This window comes from Giraffa tippelskirchi, chromosome 1, assembly GCF_054371585.1.
Source record: "Giraffa tippelskirchi isolate mGirTip1 chromosome 1, T2T-mGirTip1v1.2.pri, whole genome shotgun sequence".
Lineage (NCBI taxonomy): Eukaryota > Metazoa > Chordata > Mammalia > Artiodactyla > Giraffidae > Giraffa > Giraffa tippelskirchi.
Window position 1 is genome coordinate 217,573,006 of NC_137275.1, and position 17,612 is coordinate 217,590,617.

At 41.8% G+C, this 17,612-nt stretch overlaps 1 protein-coding gene across 35 annotated transcripts in view; it reads left to right on the forward strand.

Moving 5' to 3' along the window:
• Positions 1–17,326, forward strand: part of ZNF618 (zinc finger protein 618) — a 200,324-nt gene extending 182,998 nt beyond the window's left edge. For all 35 annotated transcript variants that reach the window (XM_081574568.1, XM_081574599.1, XM_081574579.1 and 32 more), the window contains 2 exons: positions 14,932–15,033; positions 15,694–17,326. In XM_081574568.1, coding sequence (XP_081430694.1) covers positions 14,932–15,033; positions 15,694–17,210 — 1,619 coding nt within the window. In that variant the 3' untranslated portion in view covers positions 17,211–17,326. The remainder of the gene's footprint in view (positions 1–14,931; positions 15,034–15,693) is intronic.
• The last annotated feature ends 286 nt before the right edge of the window (positions 17,327–17,612 follow it).

Below are 17,612 nucleotides of genomic sequence, written 5' to 3' on the forward strand. Positions count from 1 at the left end.
TTTGAGCTCCTTGCAGTCCAGGGGACTCTCAAGAGTCTTCTCTAACACCACCGTTCAGAAGCACCAATTCTTTGGTGTTCAACCTTCTTTATGGTCCCACTCTCACATCCGTACATGACTACTGGAAAAAATATAGCTTTGACTATAGGGATCTTTGGTGGCAAAGTAATGCCTCTACTTCTTAATATGCTGTCTAGGTTTGTCATAGCTTTTCTTCCAAGGAGCAAGCATCTTTTAATTTCATGGCTGCAGTTACCATCTGCAGTGATTTTGGAGCCCAAGAAAATAAAGTCTGTCACTGTTTCCATTGTTTCCCCATCTGTTTGCCTGGAAGTCATGGGACCAGATGCCATGATCTTAGTTTTTTGAATGTTGAGTTCTAAGCCAGCTTTTTCACTCTCCTCGTTTACCTTCATGAAGAGGCTCTTTTAGTTCCTCTTCACTTTCTGCCATAAGGGTGATATCATCTGCATATCTGAGGTTATTGATATTTCTCTCTGCAATCTTGATTCCAGCTTGTGCTTCATCCATCCCAGCATTTCACATGATGTACTCTGCGTATAAGCCAAATAAGCAGGGTGACAGTATACAGACTTGACGTAGTCCTTTCCCAGTTTGGAACCAGTCCGTGGTTTCATGTCCAGTTCTAACTGTTGGCTTCTTGACCTGCATACAGATTTCTCAGGAGGCAGGTAAGGTGGTCTGGTATTCCCATCTGTTTAAGAATTTTCCACAGTTTGTTGCGATTCACACAGTTAAAGGCTGTGTGATTCACACACAGTCAATGAAGCAGAAGTAGATGTTTTTTGAAATTCTCTTTCTTTTTCTGTGATCCAGCAGATGTTGGCAATTTGATCTCTGGTTGCTCTGCCTTTTCTAAAACCAGCTTGAACATATGGAAGTTCTCAGTTCATGTACTGTTGAAGCCTAGCTTGGAGAATTTTGAGCATTACTTCACTAGCGCGTGAGATGAGTGCAATTGTGCGATAGTTTGAGCATTCTTTGGCATGGCCTTTCTTTGGGATTGGAATGAAAAGTGACCTTTTCCAGTCCTGTGGCCACTGCTGAGATTTATAAATTTTCTGGCATGTAGAGGGCAGCAGTTTCACAGCATCATCCTTGAGGGTCTGAAATAGCTCAACTGGAATGCCATCACCTCCACTAGCTGTTTGTAGTGATGCTTCCTAAGGCCCACTTGACTTCACATTCCAGAATGTCTGCCTCTAGGTCAGTGATCACACCATTGTGATTATCTGGGTCGTGAAGATCTTTTTTGTACAGTTCTTCTGTATATTCTTGCCACCTCTTCTTAATATCTTCTGCTTCTGTTAGGTCCATACCATTTCTGTCCTTTATTGAGCCTGTCTTTTTTATGAAATGTTCCCTTGGTATCTCTAATTTTCTTGAAGAGATCTCGGTCTTTCCCATTCTGTTGTTTTCCTCTATTTCTTTGGATTGATCGCTGAAGAAGGCTTTCTCATCTCTCCTTGCTATTCTTTGGAACTCTGCATTCAGATGGGTATATCTTTGCTTTTCTGTATATTCCTGATGACAAATGATGTTTAGCATTTTTTTATGTGCTTATTGGCCATTTAAGTATCTTCTTTGGAGAAATATCTTTTCAAATCTTTTGCCTATTTTTTAATTGGGTGTTTTTGGGGTTTTTTATTACTGAGTTGTAAGAGATCTTTTTATCTCTATAGAGACATGAGGCCTCTATGGATAGATGGTTTACAAATATCTTCTCCCATTCTGTGGGCTGTCTTTTCACTTTCTTGATGCTGTCCTTTGAAGCACAAAAATTTTTGATGAAGACTTTTTCATTGTTTGTGATTTTGATGTCATGTCTAAGAAATCATTGATCGAGGGTCACAAAGACTTAACTCCTGTTTTCTTGTAAGAGTTCTAGTTTTAGCTCTTAGATTTAGGCCCATATTCCATTTTGTGTTAATTTTTGTATATGGTGTGAGGTAGGGGTCAAACTTCATTCTTTTGTATGTGGGTATCCAGTTGTCCCAGCACAATTTTTTGAAAAGACTATTTGTTTCCCTGTTGCATTATCCTGCACCCTTGTTGAAAATCAGTTGACTGAAAATTTGAGGGTTTATTTTTGGATTCTAAATTCTGTTTCATTGGTCTGTATGTCTATTTTTGTGCCAGTACCACACTGTCTGGATTACCATGGCTTTATAATAGCTTTGAAATCAGGAAGTCTAAGCTCTCCAGCTTTGTTCATTTTCAAGAGTGTTTGGCTCTTCTATATCAACTTTAGGATCAACTTGTCAATATCTGCAAAAAAAGACAGCAGGACTTTTGATAGGGATTGGGTTGAATCTGCATCAATTTAGGGAATATTGCCATTTTAACAATATTGTCTTCTAATCTATGAAAATGGAATGTCTTTTCATTTATTTAAGGCTTCTTTGAATTTTTCAAACATACTTTTAGTTTTAAGTGTGCAATCTTATACTTATTTTATAATTTATTCCTAAGTATTTTACTCTTTTAGAAGCCATTGTAAATGGAATTATTTTCCTTAATTTAATTTTTGGAGTGTTCATTGCTAACGTACAGAAGTATGATTTCTTTAATATGTTGATCTTGTATCTTGAAATCTTACTGAACTTATTTACAAGTTCTAATAGTTGTGTGTGTGTCTGTGTTTTCCATAGGATTTTCTATACACACAATGATGTAGTTTGTTATCTATAAATAGAGACAATTTTACTTCTTCCATTCATCTGGATGCCCTTTCTCTTTGTTTTTCTTTCTTTCATTTTTCTAATTGCCATGACTGGAACCTCTAATGCATGTCGAATAAAAGAGATAGAGTGTACATTTTTACCTTTTTCCTGATCTTAAGAGGAAAATTTTTAATGTTTAACCATTAAGGATAATGTTAGCAATGGGTTTTTCATAGATGCCCTTTATCAGGTTGAAAAAATCCCTTCAATTCCTAGTTTGTTGAGTGTTTTTATCATGAAAGAGTATTGAATTTTGTCAAATAATTTTTCAGCATCAATTAAAATGATCAGATAGTTTTTGTCCTTTATTCTATTAATATGGTATTGATTTTTGTATGTTGAAGCAACCTGTATTCCTGGAATAAATGCTGCTTGGTCATAGGATGTAACCTGTTGTATGTGTTGTTGGATTTGGTTAGCTGTATTTAATTGAGGATGTTTGTATCTATATTCAAAAGGCATAGTGGACTATAGTTTCTTTTCTTGTGACTTCTTAGCCTGGATTTGGTATCAGAATAATACCTGCCTCATAGAATGAATTGAGAAGTGTTCCCTTCCACTTTCAGAAGAATTTGTGAAAAGTTCATTAACATATGATAGAATTCATCAATGAAGTCATCTGAGCCTGGGCTTTCCTTTGCTTTTCTTTTTTATGGTCAGTACTTTGATTACTAATTCAGTTTTTATATAGATATATCCAGATTTTCTGCTTCTTGAATCAGTTTTGGTAGTTTATGTTTTCTAGGAGCTTGTCTATTTCATCTAGGTTGTCTAATTGGTTGGAATACTACTGTTCATAGTATTTCCTTGTAAATAATCCTTTTTACTTCTATCAGATCAGTAAACTTAAGGGTTTTTTTAGATGTCCTTTATCAAGTTGAAAAAGTTTCCTTCTCCTAGTTTGCTGAGATTTTGTATAATGGGTAGGTATTGGGTTTTATCACATTTAAAGTGCATTTTATCTATGGAAATAAAATGATTTTTCTTATTTTTTTTTTCCCTCTTAGTATAGGAAATTACACCAATTGGTTTTCTTTTATTAACTATCCTATTTCTGGAATTAACTTTGCTTATTCATGATGTGCTATTATTTTTATTTTATCCCACATGGCTTGTGGGATGTTAGTTCCCAAACCAGGAGTTGAACCCGGGGCACAGCCATGAAAGTTCTGCATCCTAACTTCTGGACCACCAGGGAACTCCCATGATGTGTTATTATTTTTATATATTGCTATATTTAATTTGCTAATATTTTGTTTTGTAATATATTTATATATTATTTATATTTGTTTTGTAATATATTTATATATATGTTGAGGGATATTGGTCTGTAGTTTCTTTCCTTTTTTTAAAAAAAAAATATTTATGTACTTATTTGGCAGCACCTGGTTTTAGTTGAGGCACGCAGGATCTTCCAGCAGGATTTTGTAGTTGAGGCATGCAAACTCTTAGTTGCAGCAAGTAGAATCTAGTTCCTTGACCAGAGATCGAACCTAGGCTCCCCTGCACTGGGTGTGTGGAGTCTTAGCCACTGGACCACCAGGGAAGTCGCTGCACTTTCTTTTCTTGTAATTGTTTCTTTAGTTTTGGATCAAGGTAATGACAGCCTTGTAAAATGAACTGGGAAATGATCTTTCCTCTTCTAATTCTTGGGAGAACTTGTTTGGAATGTGTGTTATTCCTTCCTTAAATACTTGGTCAAACTTTGCAGTCAACTCGTGCGGGAATTTTCTTTGTGGGAAATTATGTGAGCTATGATCTGAATTTCTTAATAATTACAGAACTTGAGAGATTTAGGTTACCTATTTCTTCTGAAGTGAACTTAGGTACTTTATATTTTTAGGGTTGGTTTTTTTTTTTTTTTGCCTCACTTAAATGGTTGAATTTATTGGCATAAAGTTGTTCATGATCATTTTTTAAAATATTTATTTATTTGGCTGCATCAGGTCTTAATTGCAGCCCATGGGCTGTCTAGTTGTGTGCATTCTCCAGAGTGCTAGAGCTCAGTAGTCAGAGCATGCGGGGCGTCTCTAGGGGCAGTGCTTGGGCTTAGTTAGCACATCGCATGTGGGATCTTATTTCTCCAACCAGGAATCACACCCGTGTCCCCTGCATTAGAAGGTGGATTCTTAACAACTGGACCACCAGGGAAGTCCCCATAATCATGTCCCCATTAATCCCTTTAATACGTGTAGCATCTGTAGTGATGTCCCCTTCTTTTATTCCTACTTCTAATAATTTGCATTCCTCTCTTTTCTTTTTTCAATCTTTCTTGTTAGAGGGTTATCAATTTTACCGATTTCTACCAAGAATTAGCTTTTAGTTTGATTTCTATTGTGTTTATCCATTTTCTGTTTCATTCATTTCTGCTTTTATCTGTATTATTTCCTTCTGTTTATGTTAGACTCAACTTAACTCTTTAAACTTACTCTGGAGATATCTTAGTGTAGTAGCTTTGTCACACTGATTTTAAACCTTTATTCTTTCTAATAAAACTTTTAATATTATAATAACATTCATTTAGATGTATCCCGGAGAGGGCAATGGCGACCCACTCCAGTGCTCTTGCCTGGAGAATCCCATGGACAGAGGAGCCTGGTGGGCTGCAGTCCGTGGGGTCATGAAGAGTCGGACACGAGTGAGCAACTTCACTTTCACTTTTCACTTGCATGCATTGGAGAAGGAAATGGCAACCCACTCCAGTGTTCTTGCCTAGAGAACCCCAGGGATGGCGGAGCCTGTTGGGCTGCCGTCTATGGGGTCGCACAGAGTCGGACACGACTGAAGCGACTTAGCAGCAGCAGCAGCAGCAGATGTATCCCACAAATTTTAAAAGCTGAGGTCTCTGTGTTTTAGTATTTAGTTCAAACATTTTCTGATCTTCCTTATATTTCTTTGACCTCTGAGTTACTACTTTAGTATTCTTTCCTTGAGAACCCCATGAACAGTATGAAAAGGCAAAAAGATAGGACACTGAAAGATGAACTCCCCAGGTCAGTAGGTGCCCAGTATGCTGCTGGAGATCAGTGGAGAAATAACTCCAGAAAGAATGAAGGGCTGGAGCCAAAGCAAAAGCAACACCCAGTTGTGGATGTGACTAGTGATAGAAGCAAGGTCCAATGCTTTAAAGAGCAGTATTGCATAGGAACCTGGAATGTTAGGTCCATGAATCAAGGCAAATTGGAAGTGGTCAAACAGGAGATGGCAAGAGTGAACTTTGACATTCTAGGAATCAACAAACTAAAATGGACTAGAATGGGTGAATTTAACTCAGATGGCCATTACATCTACTACTGTGGGCAGGAATCCCTTAGAAGAAATGGAGTAGCCATCATAGTCAACAGAAGAGTCCAAAATGCAGTACTTGAATGCAGTCTCAAAAACGACAGAATGATCTCTGTTCGTTTCCAAGGCAAACCATTCAGTATCACAGTAATCCAAGTCTATGCCCTGACCAGTAACACTGAAGAAGCGGAAGTTGAATGGTTCTATGAAGACCTACAAGACCTTTTAGAACTAACACCCAAAAAAGATGTCCTTTTCATTATAGGGGACTGGAATGCAAAAGTAGGAAGTCAAGTAACACCTGGAGTAACAGGCAAATTTGGCCTAGGAGTACAGAATGAAGCAGGGCAAAGGCTACTAGAGTTTTGCCAAGAGAACTCACTGGTCATAGCAAACACCCTCTTCCAACAACACAAGAGAAGACTCTACACATGGACATCACCAGATGGCCAACACTGAAATCAGATTTATTATATTCTTTGCAGCCAAAGATGGAGAAGCTCTATACAGTCAGCAAAAACAAGACCGGGAGCAGACTGTGGCTCAGATCATGAACTCCTTATTGCCAAATTCAGATTTAAATTGAAGAAAGTAGGGAAAACCACTAGAACATTCAGGTATGACCTAAATCAAATCCCTTATGATTATATAGTGGAAGTGAGAAATAGATTTAAGGGACTAGATCTGATAGACACAGTGCCTGATGAACTATGGATGGAGGTTCGTGACATTGTACAGGAGACAGGGATCAAGACCATACCCAAGAAAAAGAAATGCAAAAGAGCAAAATGGCTGTCTGAGGAGGCCTTACAAATAGCTGTGAAAAGAAGTGAAGCGAAAAACAAAGGAGAAAAAGGAATATGTACCCATTTGAATGCAGAGTTGCAAAGAATTGCAAGGTGAGATAAGAAAGCCTTCTTCAGTGATCAGTGCAGAGAAATAGAGGAAAATAATAGTATGGGAAAGACTAGAGATCTCTTCAAGAAAATTAGAGATACCAAGGGAACATTTCATGCAAACATGGGCTCAGTAAAGGAAAGAAATAGTATGGACCTAACAGAAGCAGAAGATATTAAGAAGAGGTGGCAAGAATACACAGAAGACCTATACAAAAAAGATCTTCGTGGCCCAGATAATCATGATGGTGTGACCACTCACCTAGAGCCAGACATCCTGGAATGTGAAGTCAAGTGGGCCTTAAGAAGCATCACTGCAGACAAAGCTAGTGGAGGTGATGGAATTCCAGCTGAGCTATTTCAAATCCTCAAAGATGATGCTGTGAAAGTGCTGCACTCGATATGCCAGCAAATTTGGAAAACTCAGCAGTGGCCACAGGACTGGAAAAGGTCAGTTTTCATTCCAATCCCAAAGAAAGGCCATGCCAAAGAATGCTCAAACAACCACACAATTGCACTCATCTCACACGCTAGAAAAATAATGCTCAAAATTCTCCAAGCCAGGCTTTAGCAATACGTGAACCATGAACTTCCAGATGTTCAAGCCGGTTTTAGAAAAGGCAGAAGAACCACAAAGATCAAATGCCAACGTCCACTGGATCATCGAAAAAGCAGGAGGGTTCCAGAAAAACATCTATTTCTGCTTTATTGACTATGCCAAAGCCTTTGACTGTGTGGATCACAATAAACTGTGGGAAATTCTGAAAGAGATGGAAATACCAGACCATCTGACCTGCCTCTTGAGAAACCTATATGCAGGTCAGGAAGCAACAGTTAGAACTGGACATGGAACAACAGACTGGTTCCAAATAGGAAAAGGAGTACGTTGAGGCTGTATATTGTCACCCTGCTTATTTAACTTATATGCAGAGTACATCATGAGAAACACTGGGCTGGATGAAGCACAAGCTGGAATCAAAATTGCCAGGAGAAATATCAATAACCTCAGATATGCAGATGACACCACCCTTATGACAGAAAGTGAGGAAGAACTAAAGAGCCTCTTGATGAAAGTGAAAGAGGAGAGTGAAAAAGTTGGCTTAAAGCTCAGCGTTCAGAAGACTTAAGATCATAGCATCTGGTCCCATCACCTCATGACAAATAGATGGGAAACAGTGGAAACAGCGACTGACTTTATTTTTTTGGACTCCAAAATCACTGCAGATGGTGACTGCAGCCATGAAATTAAAAGACGCTTACTCCTTGGAAGGAAAGTTATGACCAACCTAGACAGTATATTAAAAAGCAGAGACATTACTTTGACAACAAAGGTCCATCTAGTCAAGGCTATGGTTTTTCCAGTAGTCATGTATGGATGTGAGAGTTGGACTGGAAAGAAAGCCGAGCGCCACAGAATTGATGCTTTTGAACTGTGGTGTTGGAGAATACTCTTGAGAATCCCTTGAACTGCAAGGAGATCCAACCTGTCCATCCTAAAGGAGATCAGTCCTGGGTGTTCATTGGAAGGACTGATGTTGAAGCTGAAACTCCAATACTTTGGCCACCTGATGCGAAGAGCTGACTCATTTGAAAAGACCCTGATGCTGGGAAAGATTGAGGGCAGGCAGAGAAGGGGATGACAGAGGATGAGATAGTTGGATGTCATCACCGACTCAATGGACATGAGTTTGGGTAGATTCCGGGAGTTGGTGATGGACAGGGAGGCATGGGGTCGCAAAGAGTCAGACACGACTAAGCAACTAAACTGAACTAAATTGTGATGTTTCATATTCAAATAGTTGAAAATTAGCCACGTATCTGTCCTAATATCATCTGCATATCTGAGGTTATTGATATTTCTCTACGTATTGATATTGATATACGTATTGAATTTCCAAGTATCTTTTTGTTATTGAAACCTAATTTAATTCAGTTATGATCAGAGACTATACTTTATATTTCAGTATTTTTCTATTCTGCCTCCTTTTTCTGGGAATCCAGTTGTATGTATGTTGGACTGCTTGATGTTGTCCGCTCTCTGTTCATTTGTATTCAGTCTTTTTCTTTTCTCATGAGAGTAACAGTTACTGAGCGAAGACAGTTTGAAATTTCCAGTTGTAACTTTGGTTTGTCTGTTTCTTGTTCAGTTTTCTCCACTTTTGCTTCAGGTAATTTTGATGCTCTGTTACCACTTGCACACAACATAGGATCATTATATATTCTTGGTGATTTGACTTCTTTATCATTATGCAAGGTCTCTCGTTACCCTTGGTCATATTTGTTGTTCTGAGGTCTGTTTTTTCTGTAATACTATCACATGCATCTCCCGCCTTCCCTTCATTACTATTTGTGGAGTATACCTTTATTTAACCTTTTACTTTCAACTTATTCATGTCTTTATATTTAAATAGATTTCTTATAGATAGCATAGAGTGGATTCTTGGTTTTTTATTTAAGTATGACATTCTCTAACTTATTTGGAATGTGGAGATCATATCATTTACATTTAATGTGATTTCAATATTACTGGGTTTAAATCTACCATTTTCCTATTTGTTTACTGTTTCATTTGTTCTTTCTTCCTTTTTCTCTAATTATTTTGCCTTATTTTGGACTGAGAATTTTTTATGATTCCATTTTTATCTCTACAATGGATTTATTAACTGTAATTCTTTGGGTGTTTTTAATGATTTATTTCAGTTTTACACTATACATTTCTAACTTATTAAGTCTACCTTCAAAGGATATTAGCCTTCTTTGTATATTGTGTGGAAAACTTTCAACAAAATCTTCTATATCATCTTCCTAATCTTTCTATTATTGTTGCCATACAGTTTATTACTACATGTAATTACCACAATTCATTGTTACTGTTTTCCAATGAGCAGTCAGTTACCTTGTTAAAGAGATTAAAAATGAGGGAAAACATCTTTTATGTTCATATATATACAGTTACCAGTACTCTTCTTTTCTTTCTGTAGATCCAGATTCTTATTTGGTATCATTTTTTTTTTTATACCTAAAGAACTTCCTTTAGCATTTCTTATAGTTACAGATCTGATTTTTTTTCCCGTTATTCATTTCCTCCATTTGTGAAAAATAGTATCACTGGATTTAGAGTTTCATTATTTTATTTTTTAAATATTTTTGTGGGTTTTTTAATTGAATTATAGTTGATTTATAATGTTGCATTAGTCTCAGGTGCACAGCATAGGGATTCAGTTATGCATACATATATATCTATTTTTTTAGATTCTTTTCCTATAGGTTATTATAAAATACTGAATATAGTTACCTGTGCTGTACAGTGGGTTCTTGTTGTATATCTGCTTTACATATATTAGTGTGTATATGTTAATCTCAAAGTCATAATTTATCCCTCCTTCCTTTTTCCCTTTGGTAACCATAAGTTTGTTTTATATGTCGTGGGTCTATTTCTGTTTTGTATGTAACTTTATTTGTTGTTTTGGTTTTTTTAGATTCCGCATGTAAGTGCTATCATATGGTATTGGTCATTGTCTGGCTTACTTCACTTAGTATGATCTTCTCTAGGGCCTTCTGTGTTGCTGCAAATGGCATTATTTCATCTTTTTAATATTTATTTATTTGTTTGTCTGTACAGGGTCTTAGTTGAGGCATATGGGATCTATTTCCCTGAGCAAGGATTGAATTTGAGCCCCCTCCATCGGGAGCATGGAGTCTTAGCCACGGGACCACAGGAAGTCCCTCATGCTTTTTTATAGCTTAGTAATATCCCATTGTAGAAATATAATTTATATCAATTACATTATGATACCTTCTTTCTCCACTCATCTAGGGCAGCCCTTAGAATTGTAGATTGACGTTCTCCTTTAACTTTGTTCTGTTGCCTGCTGGGTCTGTTATTCTTATTTTTGTTCACCTGTACTTAATTTTTCCTCTTCTCTGGCTGTTCCTGAAATGCAAATCAGTTCATTTCCAATACTTTGGGCACCTCATGCGAAGGGTTGACTCACTGGAAAAGACCCTAATGCTGGGTAGGATTGGGGGCGGGAGGAGAAGGGGACGACAGAGGATGAGATGGTTGGATGGCATCACCGACTCGATGGACATGGGTTTGGGTAGACTCCAGGAGTTGGTGACGGACGGAGAGGCCCGGCGTGCTGCAGTTCATGGGATTGCAAAGAGTCGGACACGACTGAGCGACTGAACTGAACTGAACTGGCTGTTCCTGTCATTGGTTTTCAACAATTTTATTATGATACCGTGCCTTGGTGGTGTTTTCTTTGTTAGTTGAGCTTTTAGAACTTGGTTTTATGGTTTTCATCTAATTTGGAAAAATTCTGGCCGTTTCTTCAAATATTTTTTCTGCCTCACCCCCTTTTTCTGGGACTCCAATTATATGTGTGTTAAACTGCTTGATATTGTCCACACTCCATTTATTTATTTACAACCTTTTACCCAGTCTGGTTTTCATTGGATATTTTTTTTTGCTCTGTCTCCAACTTTGCTGATTTTTTTTTCTTCTGTGGTGTCTAATTAGTTTTTATCCCATACAGTGTATTTTTCCTATACCACTTATTTTTATATGTAGAAGTTCCACTTGAGTGTAGTTTAGTTTCCTTTTTTTTACGTCTCCCATTTCTCTCCTTATGATATTCATGTTTCCCTTCATATCTTTGAGCATATTTATGATGTTTACAACTGCTGTTGTAAGATTCTTATTGACTAAATATATCATCTCTGTCCTTCCTAGGTCTGTTTCTATTGATTAGGTATTGTTTTTTTTCTCTGATTATAGGTCGTATTTGCCTACTATTTTGAATGTCCGGTACTGATGAATGACATTGTGAATTTCATACTGTTAGGTGCTAGTTTTTGTATTTTTTAGAGAGTATTAAACTTGGCTTACACTTTGTAAACTGGAATCACTTGAATACATTTGAGGCTTGTTCTTAAAATGTGTTAGGGCAGGTCTAGGGCAGCGCTTAATCTATGGCTAATTTAGCTGCATAATAAGGGGCCTGTCCAGGGCTTCTCAGGTGGCACTAATGGTAAAGAAGCCACCTGCCGATGCAGGAGGCATAAGAGACAAGGGTTCGATCCCTGGGTTGGGAAGATCCCCTGGAGGAGGGCATGGCAACGCGCTCCAGTGTTCTTGCCTGGAGAATCCCATGGACAGAGGAGCTGACTGAAGTGACGTAGCAAAGACGCACGCATACGAGGGGACTATCCGATTTCTCGTGCATTGAGGTAGTTCTCTCCATTCTGGTTGAGGGAACGCAGATGACTTCCCCGTGGGGCAGCCCTAGGAATTATCATCCTACTGCATCTTAGTGATTTGAAGACCCCATTCCTGTGGAATTTGGTCCTATGTATTGGGCTTCCCAGGTGGCTCAGTGGTAAAGAATTCACCTGTCAGTGCAGGAGATGCAGGTTTGATCCCTGGTCAGGAAGATCCCCTGGAGAAGGAAATTGCAACCCACTCCAGTATTCTTGCCAGGGAAATCCCACGGGCAGAAAAGCCTAGCAGGCTACAGTCCATGGGGTCTCAAAAGAGTCAGACACTACTTAGTATCTAAACAGCAATAGGCAGATTAGTTTCATCAAAGACTCCAGGGAACCCCCTACAATCTCCAGAGCTCTCTCTTTCTGACACTTCCTCTGCCTTAGTACTTTTCCCTGTAAATATTAGCTGCCTCTGCCTGAATTTTGGTCTCTGTCTCTTAAAGGTGACCACTGTGCTTGTTCAATTCCCTGCCCCTATGCAGCAGCATGAAGACTGCCTCCAGGCAGTAAGCAGGGCAGTCAGAGAGCTCACCACATTTGCTTCTTTTTCTGGGCTCACACCCCGGGTTGCCTGTTTGAAAGCCATTGTATCATGATCACTAGTTGTTTGCAGCTGGAGAGCAGTTCCTATGGTTCAGTTCAGTTCAGTCACTCAGTCGTGTCCGACTCTTTGCGACCCCATGAATCGCAGCATGCCAGGCCTCCCTGTCCATTACCCAAACCCATGTCCATTGAGTCAGTGATGCCATCCAACCATCTCATCCTCTGTCATCCCCTTCTCCTCCTGCCGCCAATCCTTCCCAGCATTAGGGTCTTTTCCAGTGAGTCAACTCTTCGCATGAGGTGGCCAAAGTATTGGAGTTTCAGCTTCAACATCAGTCCTTCCAATGAACACCCAGGACTGATCTCCTTTAGGATGGACTGGTTGGATCTCCTTGCAGTCCAAGGGACTCTCAAGAGTCTTCTCCAAACCATAGTTCAAAAGCATCAATTCGGCGCTCAGCTTTCTTCACCATCCAACTCTCACATCCATACATGACCACTGGAAAAATCATAGCCTTAACTAGATGGACCTTTGTTGGCAAAGTAATGTCTCTGCTTTTAAATACACTATCTAGGTTGGTCATAACCTTCCTTCCAAGGAGTAAGCATCTTTTAATTTCATGGCTGCAATCGTCATCAGCAGGGATTTTGGAGCCCCAAAAAATAAAGTCTGACACTGTTTCCACTGTTTCTCCATCTATTTCCCATGAAGTTAAGGGACCAGATGCCATGATCTTAGTTTTCTGAACGTTGAGCTTTAAGCCAACTTTTTCACTCTCCTCTTTCACTTTCATCAAGAGGCTCTTTAGTTCTTCTTCACTTTCTGCCATAAGGGTGGTGTCATCTGCATATCTGAGGTTATTGATATTTCTCCCAGCAATCTTGATTCCAGCTTGTGCTTCTTCCAGCCCAGCATTTCTCATGATGTACTCTGCATATAAGTTAAATAAGCAGGGTGACAATATACAGCCTTGATGTACTCCTTTTCCTATTTGGAACCAGTCTGTTATTCCATGTCCAGTTCTAACTGTTGCTTCCTGACCTGCATACAGGTTTCTCAAGAGACAGGTCAGATGGTCTGGAATTCCCATCTCTTTCAGAATTTTCCAGTTTATTGTGATCCACACAGTCAAAGGCTTTGGCATAGTCAATAAAGCAGAAATAGATGTTTTTCTGGAACTCTCTTGCTTTTTCAGTGATCCAGAGGATGTTGGCAATTTGATCACTGGTTCCTCTGCCTTTTCTAAAATGAGCTTGAACATCTGGAAGTTCACGGTTCATGTACTCTTGAAGCCTGGCTTGGAGAATTTTGAGCATTACTTTGCTAGTGTGTGAGATGAGTGCAATTGTGCGGTAGTTTGAGCATTCTTTGGCATGGCCTTTCTTTGGGATTGGAATGAAAACTGACCTTTTCCAGTCCTGTGGCCACTGCTGAGTTTTCCAGATTTTCTGGCATATTGAGTGCAGCACTTTCACAGCATCGTTTTTCAGGATTTGATATTTGAAATGTATATGTACATGTTAACAAAAATTAGGGGAATTCATGGAGGACGCACCTAGGTACCAGAGGGCCTGGGCTGTCTGTCCCGGCTCTGCTGCTGGTTTTCTGTGTGATCCCGAGCAATTCCTTTCTGGTATGTGCTCTTCAGTTTCCACTGTCTGCATGTAAGGAGGGGGTCGAGAATTGTATACTTTATGTCATGTAGGGCTTGGGTTTTGTTGTGTTTGTCTAATTAAGTTTCTAGTAAATATGCTAAAAAGACAAAAAGACACACTTCAAAGAAACAAGAGTGTGAGATGCTTTCTGCCTCTTGGGGTGTAATGGGCACCCCCTCCCCAGTCTCAGAGTTAGAACTTTATGCTTGTGGGTGTTGGGGGGCCTCCCGTTCAGACTCAGAACACACTGCTTCCCATTCCCTGAGTGCTTACTCCATGCCGGGCACTGTGCCCACTGCTCTTTCCCTATATTAGCTCTTATTAGTCCTTCCAGCAATTGTGGGATTATCTTCGTTCTTCCAAGTGATGAAAATGATGCTTTGCAGGCATCAGATAGTTGTCTAAGGAGCCAGGATTTGAACCCAGGCCCGAGTCCCAGAGACCAGTCTCACCTTCACTTGCATGCTCTAGTTCTCTCATTGTTGGCTGACAGGCCTCTGGCACTTCAGGGAAATACACTGTCCCCTTTGTGCCCACAGCGGACAATGAAAACAACATCGCCTCCAACCAGTCCCGATCGCCCCCTGCTGTCGTGGAGGAGAAGTGGAAGCCCCAAGCCCAGAGGAACAGCGCCAACAACAGTAGGTCTTCCCCAGGCGACGCCAGGGGCTGGTGGAAGTCTGCTCCGGCCCCTCCCCCTGCTCGTTCCCCTCTGCCCCCCTCCCCACCCCTGTGCCTCCCATGGTGATGCAAGACCACGCATAACGGTTTACCAAGCACGTTCACACCTGAGACCTAGTTGATGGGAATTCTGACCTCACGGGATGGACAGAGGAGGCCTGGGGAGACGTGATCTATTTGTGATCAGAGAACACAAATTCGTCACAGAATCAGAATTAGAATCCACTCTCCACAATTTCTCTGATCTGCTTTTTCCTAACACTGTGGCCTCAGGTATCTTATTCACTAATGCCTTCTGTATCAGAGGCTGTTTCTGGATTGAGGAAGAGGTTAGACTAGTTAGCTTCAGAGGTCGGGGTGAATGGCCCAGGAGCAAATATCTGCACACAGACCACTACACTCTGCTCCCGTGCCCACAGCAGGCATGACTAGTCAATCACAGACCTTCACTCCCGGGAGACTGTCACGTGTTAAAGACTTGCCACGACCATCAGTTTGCACACAAGATGAAATCGCTTCATAATTTCTAATAGTAGATGCTTGACTATTAGGCTGCTGTCAGACCAAGGAACCTTGAATGCCAGGATTACTCACGCCTCTCTTTGTGTCCCCCTCACCAGCCACAACCAGTGGTTTGACACCCAACAGCATGATCCCCGAGAAGGAGAGGCAGAACATCGCAGAGCGGCTGCTGCGGGTCATGTGCGCGGACCTGGGTGCTCTGAGTGTGGTGAGCGGGAAGGAGTTCCTGAAGCTGGCCCAGACACTGGTGGACAGCGGTGCCCGCTATGGGGCCTTCTCGGTCACCGAGATCCTGGGCAACTTCAACACGCTGGCGCTGAAGCACCTGCCGCGCATGTACAACCAGGTGAAGGTGAAGGTGACGTGCGCCTTGGGCAGCAACGCCTGCCTGGGCATTGGCGTGACCTGCCACTCGCAGAGTGTCGGCCCCGACTCCTGCTACATCCTCACAGCCTACCAGGCCGAGGGCAACCACATCAAGAGCTACGTGCTGGGCGTGAAGGGCGCGGACATTCGCGACAGCGGCGACCTGGTGCACCACTGGGTGCAGAACGTGCTGTCAGAGTTCGTGATGTCAGAGATCAGGACAGTGTACGTGACGGACTGCCGGGTGAGCGCGTCTGCCTTCTCCAAGGCCGGCATGTGCCTGCGCTGCTCAGCCTGTGCCTTGAACTCAGTGGTGCAGAGCGTGCTGAGCAAGCGGACGCTGCAGGCCCGCAGCATGCACGAGGTCATCGAGTTGCTCAACGTGTGCGAGGACCTGGCGGGCTCCACCGGCCTCGCCAAGGAGACCTTCGGCTCGCTGGAGGAGACCTCGCCGCCGCCCTGCTGGAACTCAGTCACGGACTCACTGCTGCTGGTGCATGAGCGCTACGAGCAGATCTGCGAGTTCTACAGCCGGGCCAAGAAGATGAACCTCATCCAGAGCCTCAACAAGCACCTTCTCAGCAACCTGGCCGCCATCCTGACGCCGGTCAAGCAGGCGGTCATCGAGCTGAGCAATGAGAGCCAGCCCACCCTGCAGCTGGTGCTCCCCACCTACGTCAGGCTGGAGAAGCTGTTCACGGCCAAGGCCAACGACGCAGGCACTGTCAGCAAGCTGTGCCACCTCTTCCTGGAGGCACTCAAGGAGAACTTCAAGGTGCATCCGGCGCACAAGGTAGCCATGATCCTGGACCCGCAGCAGAAGCTGCGGCCCGTCCCCCCCTACCAGCACGAGGAGATCATCGGCAAGGTGTGCGAGCTCATCAATGAGGTCAAGGAGTCCTGGACCGAGGAGGCCGACTTCGAGCCCACAGCGAAGAAGCCCCGCTCCACCCCCGGAGAAAACCCTGCCACGCAGGAGGACGACCGGCTCGGGAAGAACGAAGTGTACGATTACCTGCAGGAGCCCCTCTTCCAGGCCACCCCCGATCTCTTCCAGTACTGGTCGTGCGTGACCCAAAAGCACACGAAACTCGCCAAGCTCGCCTTCTGGCTCCTCGCGGTGCCGGCCGTGGGGGCCAGGAGCGGGTGTGTAAATATGTGTGAACAAGCACTTCTCATCAAAAGGAGGCGACTGCTCAGTCCAGAAGATATGAACAAACTCATGTTTCTGAAATCCAACATGCTTTAAGACTTCCAGATTGAAAAAAAAAAAATGAAAGAGAAAAAGAAAAGAGAACATTCAAAGAAGAAAAAAAAAACCCACACAACACTGTCGCAAACAAGAAAAGGAATTTAAGTTCTAAACACTGTGGACCTCATTATAAATGCCCCCTGGAAACTTAAGTGCTTTTTTTCAGTGTGTGTGTGCATGTGTGTGCACGGGCGGCTCTGTGCTCATCTGCGTGGCTGCCGAAACGTTGCACACGCATGCACACACATATTCCCCTGGTGCATGCATGCATGCCCCCTCGTGGGTGCGTGTGCATTAAACTGGGCGTGTCAGGAAAGCTGAGCGTTTGAGAAAGAGGGAAGATGCTTCACTTCCTTTTCTCAGTGAGGGGGCTTTAAAAGACTCCATTTTCAGGTGTGC